Source organism: Epinephelus moara, chromosome 22 (genome assembly GCF_006386435.1).
Source record: "Epinephelus moara isolate mb chromosome 22, YSFRI_EMoa_1.0, whole genome shotgun sequence".
In the NCBI taxonomy this organism is placed as follows: domain Eukaryota; kingdom Metazoa; phylum Chordata; class Actinopteri; order Perciformes; family Serranidae; genus Epinephelus; species Epinephelus moara.
Genome location: NC_065527.1, coordinates 27,612,874 through 27,622,755, shown reverse-complemented (window position 1 = coordinate 27,622,755; position 9,882 = coordinate 27,612,874). Strand labels below are relative to the sequence as shown.

The 9,882-nt window shown below is 41.8% G+C and overlaps 1 protein-coding gene and 1 long non-coding RNA gene across 7 annotated transcripts in view; one reads left to right on the top strand and one right to left on the bottom strand.

The window, feature by feature from the left end:
* The first annotated feature begins 736 nt into the window (after positions 1-736).
* On the top strand, positions 737-6,108 carry LOC126384170 (uncharacterized). The gene is made up of 2 exons (XR_007569236.1): positions 737-5,530; positions 5,569-6,108. It is a non-coding gene; the product is annotated as an uncharacterized LOC126384170 (long non-coding RNA).
* Positions 6,109-7,532: 1,424 nt separating this feature from the next.
* Positions 7,533-9,882, bottom strand: part of LOC126384166 (CCR4-NOT transcription complex subunit 3-like) — a 43,727-nt gene continuing 41,377 nt past the window's right edge. For 3 of the 6 annotated variants that reach the window (XM_050035107.1, XM_050035109.1, XM_050035108.1), the window contains exons 17-19: positions 9,560-9,731; positions 9,052-9,177; positions 7,533-7,682 (exon numbers count right to left, since the gene is read on the bottom strand). In XM_050035107.1, coding sequence (XP_049891064.1) covers positions 7,584-7,682; positions 9,052-9,177; positions 9,560-9,731 — 397 coding nt within the window. In that variant the 3' untranslated portion in view covers positions 7,533-7,583. The remainder of the gene's footprint in view (positions 7,683-9,051; positions 9,178-9,559; positions 9,732-9,882) is intronic. The other 3 variants (XM_050035110.1, XM_050035112.1, XM_050035111.1) reach the window with 1 other exon arrangement.

Sequence of the window (9,882 nt, the reverse complement as noted above, 5' to 3'; positions counted from 1 at the left end):
GAGATTAGAACAGATTCATCTCCATGACAATATGACCAAGAACTTTAGTTAGAATGTCAAACAGCCTAAGTTGAAATCTGTAACAACATTGTTTTCTTATGAGGAACTAAAGTAACATTGTGTGTGTGTGTGTGTGTGTGTGTGTGTGTGTGTGTGTGTGTGTGTGTGTGATCAAAAATACCAGAGCACATATGGACTATAACATGTTTGCCATGCTGAGTGTCTTTTTGAACTGTCACAGGTGTGACAACCGTCCCCAACTCAGCTCTTGACAAACAATTTAAGCTAGCTACCACATAGCTTTAGCGTGCTAGCTAAAAGTCAAAAATCAAAGCTATTACCTTCAACTTTTCAATAAGTGTTTGATTTTTAAATGACTAATAACCTACAAGCTTTTAATACAAAAACAACACCAACATGAAAAAATACTCTGACCCATAAAAATGACAAAATATCTCCTCACCTCAGTGTTTGTGTGTGTTCCACAAAATTACGAGTGCAAGATGAGCAGTACGTCAGGCCAACTGTTTGATATCAACATAATGTCACAGCGCCCTCTAGTGTGGCTGTAATAAGTACTGTGACAGCAAACCTGTGTGACAACCAACACCGTTCTCCCCTACGTAACAAGCAACTGCAGAAACAAATGCAACAAAGTAAAGAGAACAGTATAGAATAGGCCTACAATAGAATACAACTTTATTGTCCACAAAAATTGAAAGATGTCTTTGGGAGTGAAAGTATACTGTTGCACAAGGGGGACACTGCTACATGTAGCTACATGCTAACGTCAGGGAAACCTGTAATCTTTGTTGGAACAGGTCCAGTTGTGTTTAGAAGCTTTTATGGCTTATTTTTAATGGGAGAAAGTCCCTCTGTACTCCCTGTCAGTTATTCCCAAGCTGTGAGTACACTGCTACATGTAGCTACATGCTAACTTCAGGGAAACCTGTAATCTTGGTTGGTAAAATTATTAATTTCTTCACAATTTTTGAATCATTTTCCTAGGGTAATATGCCTGGGTGTAAAGATTTTGGTTCTTGTCACTACTGGTAGCATGAGGCGGCACCTGCAGCCCAGTCAGGTTGCACAGGTAGTCCAGCTCCTCCAGGACGGCACATCCATATGTGCGGTCGCAAGAAGGTTTGCTGTGTCACCCAGCACAGTCTCAAGAGCATGGAGGAGATAACAGGAGTACAGGTGTTAAATGAGGAGAGCTGGACAGGGCCGTAGAAGGGCCCTACAAAATGACCTCCAGCAGGGTACTGGTGTGCATGTTTCTGACGAAACTGTCAGAAACAGACTCCATGAGCGTGGCATGAGGACCCGACGGCCTCTAGTGGGACCTGTGCTCACAGCCCAGCACCGTGCAGCTTGACTGGCATCCACCAGAGAATACCATGACTGGCAGGTATGATTTGTTGCGTTGTAAGATTTAAGTGTTCTCTTAATTTTTTGAGCAGGGTATTTTTTTATTTTGAGCGTGTAAACATATTTGAGTAGAAATCCAAAATACAAGTATGAACCTGGAAAATGAATGTACATTGCTACTTTCCACATCTGTTGAAAACAAGCCATCTGTGGCTGCAGAAAAGAGTCAGAGCAACAAAGATGGAGAAATGTGTCCTGCTAATGTGTTTCTCTGAGAACAAGCAGGACGTTCCCAGCCTCTCCCACTAAAGCTTCATTAAAGCTTTATTGTTCCATACAGCACCACATAATGCAGTCACACTTACAGTATGACAGGTACAGTATAATGCTCTGCTGTTCACCGGTGAAGTGACAGGTGCAGCAGTAATGTGCTGCTGCAGAGTGTTTCAGAGCCAGAAGTGCAGCAGCAACAGCAGGACCATTGTTGAGTTAACATTAATGCTCACTGTTGGAGAGTCAAACGTCTCAAAGGGCTGAGAGCTGTGTATCACCTCTGATGGAGTTCACTGTAGTAGGATAAGACCTTTTGATACAATATACAATAGTCATCAAATTAGCAGTTTGACGTCTACGTCATGTGACTGACGTCCACACCTCTGCTCTTGGCAATCTACAGACCTGTTACATCTCTATATGTTTATCTTATTAACGTGAACATATGTGAAATTGATCACAAACCATCACACGAGTGCAGTTTTCTGAAAAGTACTTCTTTTATTAATATTTTACAATCCTTTATTCACGGTTATGTCATTATTTTATTTTCTTTGTCAGCGCCACTTTGCAAGTGTCATTACTCCATGCTGTCTGACGACAACAACAACAAAACAAAAAAAAACAAACAAAAAACAAAGGAGAGGTTTGAAGAATGAGAGTCTATACAACACTTTTTCCAAGGGGCAGAGAGAGATTCACATTTCAGCTCTCGGATTGACCTCTCATCCCTTCCGCTTGTTAAAAAAAAAAAAGTAAACACAAAGGTTAAAAGCAGGACTGTCAGTCAGTCAAGTGAATAAGTGTAGAGTTGTCCGTCTGTCTGTCTGTCTGGCTATAAAAACACCCCACACTCCTCTTGAGAAGTTATTGATCTTTAAAAAAAAAGAAAAACACAACAGGGGTCCTCACTCTCTGGGTTTTAAAATGCTTTCCCCGTCTCTGAAAAAATAATCTACTACAATTAATCCAACAAAATATAAAGATGGTCTCTCGTCCAGGTGCTCCAAACATTGGAGGATAATATTTGCATTTCAAAAAAAGCTTTTTTTGGTGAAATGGAAAGGGACACTGGCAGGTCAAGAGAGTGACTGATAACAATTAAAATTTTGGTACGAAATTGTCAGGGAAGATTAATTTATTTGTTGTTGTGCTGTGGAGACGGAAGCTGCTGGCGGATACATTTCCTCGTTAAATTGATCTATCAAATACTTCCTGAGAAATAAAGGAAATATCTACCATGAAGAGAGGAGGAGGGAGCTGGCCCACGGAGAGAGGAAGAGGGAAAAACTCAAAGTGTTTGGGGTGATAAAAATAACAAAATACAGAAAAAATATGCTGCTATGTGTTGGCAGCAGAGTTCAGGATGTGGAAAAAAGCTAACACCATGACTTGTTGGTAGTGAGAACTGGGCAGTGTGTGTGTTTATTGTGTGCCCAGTCAGTGTGTAAACATGAAGCAGAGAGCTGGAGGACAGAGGAGATGTGGGCAGCAGTGCTGGTGTTGCTCAGTTTGTGCTCTTCAGCACAGAGAGAAGAGGAGGGAGGGAGGGAGGCTGGTGGGAGACTAACAGGACTAACTGTCCATCCAGCTGCTGGTAGCATCCAACACCCACGCACACAAAATAATCACCAAAAAATACTGACGGTAACGTTTTCCTACATACTGCTAGTTGTATGTAATCATGCAGGTAATTCTGCTTTTATTCGTCCAGGTTTGAGATACAAACAGTGTTGGCATGTCAGCAGCAGCATGATGGGATTTATCTGCTCTTTACCGACTGATTAGCAAATGTTAAAGGGGTAGTCTGGATTTTTTTAAGTGGGGTTGTATGAGGTACATATCCATAGTCAGTGTACCACATACAGTTAAAGGTGGTCAGAACGCCCCCAGTTTGGAGAAACAGGCAGGAATGCTGACACAGAAGCTAAGCAATGTACTGCTGCGGATGGGGGCCAGCAGCAAAACATATTTTAGCCACCTAAAAAAAAAAAAAAATCCCAGCTAAAACAATCAATGTCAAAGTGTACGCAACACTGAGAATACTTTCACCGCTTTACCTTTCTGTCAGACAGCCGGTTACGACGAGGAAGCCAGTAACGGCTTTAGCTCCCCGTCTTTTCTTTCTTCAAAGCCAGACTCTATTGACAAAAACAGTAATTTTACTGTGTGAACACGGGAGCTGCTGGTCTACCACTGCCTCAATCTGTTTGTTAGTTTGTGATATTGTGTGACATTGGTGCATCCGAATTAACTCTTTTAAATGCCAAAGTCACACAATAACACAAACAAGATAACAGATTGAGGCAGCGGTAGACCAGCAGCTCCTGTGTTCAGCAATGTTAAATCACTGTTTTTCTCAATGGAGTCTGGCTATGAAAAGAGAGTAATGTAACGGCTTCATCCCGTTGGAAATCACTGTCTCACAGAAGGGTCAAGGAGTGAAAATATTCTAAATATAGCATACATTTAATAACATAAGAACAGATATTGACTTATTTTAGGTGGCTAAAATATATTTTGTTGCTACCTCATGTCCACAGCAGTACATTGCTTAGCTTCCATGTTGGTACTCCAGCCTGCTTCTCCAAACTGGGGACACGCCAACTGACACTTAATGTATGTGGTACACTGACTATGGATAAGTACCTCATACAACAGTTATAGAAACAGTTCAGTCATTTTGGGAAATGCCTTCATTTGCTTTCTTGCCAAGAGTGATGAGAAGATCGATATCACTCTCAGACATGAGAGAGGTTTCAATCTACTCATCTATCTCGCTTGGCAAGAAAGAGAGGACAGACTTCCTCAAGATGACCTCCACTGTGTTGCAGACGAGGGAGAATCTCATAAATACCCCAAAACATGGGCTAATCAGTTTGTGTATGACGACATACCACTGGAGAAAAATGTGTTATATGTTCATTTTTTATGTAATCTGGGTGAACTGACCCTTTAATTTAAAGCCCTAAACACTTGTGAAAGCTTGAGGACCAAACGCAGAGCTTAAAATAAAATTCTGACATACATCCTAATTTTCTAAGTGTGATCTCTTTCTTCTAAAAGTGCTGTGACATAACACTGCCCACCAGGTAAAAGACAGTTACTACCAACACCTCTCAGGCTGTGTTGTCACACTCCTCCACCGTGGCTCGATGGGAGGAGGCAGGGCGGGATATTTTTACACTGCAGCAACTGGAGGATTCACAATATGAACTAGCCACTTTTACCACTCCACCTCTGAAAGATTAAGAGTTAGAGAGGCCTGTGGTGCCACCTACGACCAACATTTACCCACATTTGGCTGGTGGTGGTGTTTATTTTCGACCCTGGTGAGCAGACGGATGTGTCTGTGTTACGTCTAAAGGCAGTCGGGTTGAGTCGAGGCAAGGCAACTGCACACCAGAGGCAGGTTTGCTGGTTCAAGGGTCAGTTGTGATTCATTAGTGTTGAAGCGATGAAGCTCAACAAGCTCTCGTTGTGGCAGCGCCAGGAGGGCAGGAGAGCAACATTATTTAGGTACCGCAGAAGTGTAATGCATTCACTTTTCTGAATTAACAAGATTAATAATGTCAGAATACTGAGAAAAGTTTTTATAGGGAAAAAAAATTGCCCTTTTTTTTCCAGAATTAATGAGATCTTGATGTTTTCTAATTTATACTTCAACAAAAAAGCTTGTGCAGAGCCACAGAGATGGTGTGCGCAGCCTGCAGAGAGCTGCAGAGATGCGCCACACAAAATGTGACTACACGTCAGGTACTGCAGACGTCACAGAAGTTTGATTGGACGTCAGAGCTCCAAACAGTTCTGGTCCCATCACGCATGTGTGAAACCACGTTACGCAACTTGTCGCTGTACCACGTATGCCTGGGGTGCACAAGAGGAGGTCGCTGTACCACGTATGCCTGGGGTGCACAAGAGGAGTCTGCACTAGGCTGCACAGCATGCATAGGTGCACAGCTGCAGGAGTATAAATCAAGCATCAAAATGCTGCTTGTTTTTTTTTTTTCTCTAAAATGAGAATCTCAAAAATGCTTGTTTTTCTGAATTAAAAAGATTATCTCATTAATTTAGAGAAACAGGGCAATTTTTTCTTCTCAAATGAACGCATTAGACTTCTGTAAGCTTCCTTTTATCTACCTCAACTTGACATTTACCAGCCCACAGGGACATCTGAGCGCAAGGTTGATCATGTTTTGTGACCTGAATCGCGCAAAAAAAAAAACTCATTCAGTTTGTGGATGATTTGTTTAGAGATCAAACTTAGAAGAGAACGCTTATAAGAACTTAACAACCCATACCATAAGATGTAGACGCTTTAGGGGGTGACTGCTCAGGAGGCGGTACTGACGGTTCTCTCAGGAAGGAAGGACTGCAGCTGTGACACAGCAAACACTACAATTAATAATACAGGATATGTTTTTAGATGTGGAAGTTTAAGGAAGTTTAGGTTTAGGTCTGTTGCTGCCTCAATATGCTTCTGTCCGTCCAAACTGATTGTTTGCACAGCGTTGGAGAGTCCATTATCTACAGAAGTGTAATGCATTCACATGAGAAAAAATAACTTATGCTGCCCCTGAAGTCCTGGAAGAGGATATTTTGTGTGATATTTTGATTTTGTGTGCACAAAATACAAAAACTATCACCTTTTGGGATTTTAGGGGCGCCGTCAGATCTCAGAATTCTGAGAAAAGTTTCTGCTGGAAAAAAATCAGTTTGTTTTTTCTATATCAACAAGATAATAATCTCATTATTCAAGACAAAAGCAGATTTATTTCTCAAGTGAATGCATTATACTTCCGTAATAAAGTTTATTTACATAACTCAGTGATGTTTGTGCATGAGATTTTTCAAAAATTATGTAACATTTCCAACAGCGAGCTAGTTTTACCGCAGAGTAACAAGTAACTTTTAAAATGTTTTGACTGTTGAGAGAGCTGTTCTATTGATTTAATACTTAAGCCTTAAAAATCAACAAATGTAAATGCAAAAGAAAGTTCATATTAGCACCACATTTCTATTGTCTGTAGCACCGCTGAGAAAAATGATATACTGTGTTAAAAAAACACAGTTAGCCCAGTTATTCCTCGTGGCATCGCCTTTCCAATAACTCACACTCAGATGCTGTTTAGTAGCAATGTGTGGCTCATACACTGGCAGCTGATCCTCGACAGGTTACGGGTCGTTAAGTTCCTGTAGTGGGAAAGACCTGGCTGATCTCGAGTCAGTTCACATCATCTGATCATCGCCGGATTTACAGAAGTCACATTTTTCACCTGAATCCTGCCCTGCTGCTGCAGACATACTATAGCACCGACACAGATTTAGTGTGTGTGTGTGTGTGTGTGTGTGTGTGTGTGTGTGTGTGTGTGTGTGTTGAGGCTTCTACACTCGCTCCCTGTTTAAGTCTGTTCAGAAAGGGGACAGAGTCTGTACTGTATGATTAACCAATTATCTTTGGTTCCTTAATGGGCTAACATAAGCAAACGTTTTAAAGCCAACACAAGAAAATAACACAGAGGGGAAAAGCACACGAACGTCTGATTATTAGGTGTGTTTTTCTTGTGTCTTAACTGCCAAAACAAACCAAAGTCTTGTTGTTTTAAAGAGAGTCCCAGTTCATGAAAACATGGAAATAAAAGGCCTAGAGGAGGGGTGGAGAGGAGGAGGAGGATGGATAACAGGGTTGGAGGAGTAATCACTGCCGTGGTGAGGATGATGAGGCAGAGTTGGAGGGTCGGAGGGAGGGAGGGGTTGTTTTTGCAAACCCGCTCGACCCCCTCCATTGCGAACATCTCCCCAACCAGCTGAGGTCAAATCCAGGAATGTCCGCAGGTGGAGCACCCTTCTTCATTCGTGTGTTCTTCATCCGTCTGTCCCTCTCTCACTTCCTCAGCCGTCTGCTTGTCTGTCTGTATGTCGGTCTTCCTCTCTGCAGGTCACTGGAGGTCTCGGTCTTCTAGGTACCGGTACTCAAACGTGAAGCCTTCCTTCTTCCGCTGGCCCCATTTCTCATAGTCAAAGTAAATGTATGTTCCCTGAAGAAGAATTTAAAAGCATGATTGAGTAACTGATGAACGACCTGGCAGAAATACAATCAAACCTGCTCTGGAAAAAAGTTTTACTGTGAGTAAGATAACATCTCATCAGAGCCACTCCCAGCAGGGAAACACTGGACATTAACAGTCGGTCGCAGGACTTCAATTGAAAAAATGTAGGAAACTGCACATTCTGTGTTTGCACGATTTATACAGAATGCCGAAGCGGAATAACTACGCAACACTCCCACCTTCAGCAGGATGTATATATAAGGGGCTTGCGAGAGCCCTCTTGTCTTTTCTCATCCCCCTAAAAGGCAAATACACTTGCACCGTGCGCATCTTCCCCCATGCCACCTCTACTGAGATTTGACCTCCTTCATGTTGCTGGCCTCGGCTCTGCAGTATATTGAGCACGGTCTGTCAGACACTGGTGGTTCTATGAGTCAGTTTATAAACAAAAACATTATATAAATCACGTTGTCATATTGCTTTTTACTAATGCAATACAAGTTGGATTTAGCACTGTGACGCCATCAGTACAGGCTGATAACTGTAGGCTACTTTTTAATTTTGCCAGAATGTGTCATGAGAAATGTCGGTTCTAAATAAAATCTAACTGGTTCAAGCTTGTACATCGGATGGGACCGGCAAAAAACATTTTTTCTTATTTTCAAATGAATGCTGTGCAGCTTAAAATACTGAAAGTATTTTTCTTCTGTTTCAGACAGTCATTGGTTTCCATTCATAACCGCAGAGTATAAAAATCAATCAGCAATCAATCAGTTCATGAGGTGTTGTTATCCATCTGCATTAATTGTCGTAATGGTAAATACATTTATATATAGCGCTTTTCTAGTCTAAGCTAGCAGTCGCTGCCTGTGCATTACAGACAACATTCACATCATTCACCCACATTCATTACCTAGTGGCCGACGCTACTATGCAAGGTTCAACCTGCTCAGGAGCAATCTGGGTTAAATGGCTGCTCTACCTCCTTGGCCACAGCCTCTCCAAAATCTTATCAATCTTATACTGTGACTGGTTAGTAATGCAGTTTATGTGCAAGGTTAAAATGTTTGTAAAGGTGTTTAAATGTTACATATCTGCACTGAACAACTTCATAATAATTACATCATATTCTCTGTGGCACACACAAATTGACATACAGCTCTATTGAGAGGCTCTTAAGAGGTGTTCATAATGCACAGAAATGGACAGAAACCAACGACTGCCTAGAACAGCAAAGACTTCATCAAATTTTCTGAAACACCACAATATGGTTTAAAAAGGCTTTAACATGCAGAAACACTGGTGTGGGCCTGAAATGATCTTTCTTATCACTAGAGGTGGAAGATGTGAAGCTGACCTGCTCAAACTCATCTGTAATGGTCTTGGGTTCTTCGTGCCTCTGAAACCACATCATGTACTTTGTATGGAACCTCCATGACTGCTTCTTCAGGGCTTTGGCTGCCAGATACTGGGCCTTAGTGCCCTGCAGAGGAGAAGAAGGAGAAGGAGAAGGAGAAGGAGAAGGAGAAGAAGAAGAAGAAGAAGAAGAAGAAGAAGAAGAAGAAGAAGATGGGAGAAACGAGAAAAGAAAAGCAAAGATAGGTGGCAGAGGAAGAGAATAGATGCAGAGAGTAGTACAGAGAGAAAAAATGTAATTAGTAAGAACACGAGCAAGTTTTGCATATAATGTTCAATAACACATTCCATTAATTATTTGGAGATTAACATCTGTATTGTGCATCTTTGTACTCTGACACTGAATCCTTTTCTCTTGTCAAACTTTGTTGCAGCAGAACATTAATCTCCAGAATGATGCAGCTTGTGTTTTGATATCATGACTCCGACACTAAATCACACAGGCTTACCTCCAGGTAGTAAAAGATGAAGAAGAGAGTTTCTGTGGAAAGCCTCTGGTAAAACTCTACAGTGTCAGAGTGGGGCGGTGGCACCTGGTGGTGGAAAGGCAGGGTGGGGCACGGGTTCCTCATCAGGTACTGCCTGTAATATCCACACAGGGGGATGGTTAGTGGGACATCACTGATGAAAAGGAAGAACATGGGCATTTTCAACAGGTGTGAAAAAACAAGAGCACGCAATCTGTGAATCAAACCTGCTGGTTCAGGATTTAAATAAGGAGTCCAATCAGTGACTGTTCAGTGATGAAATAAGTGCGCCATGCAAGAAGCAG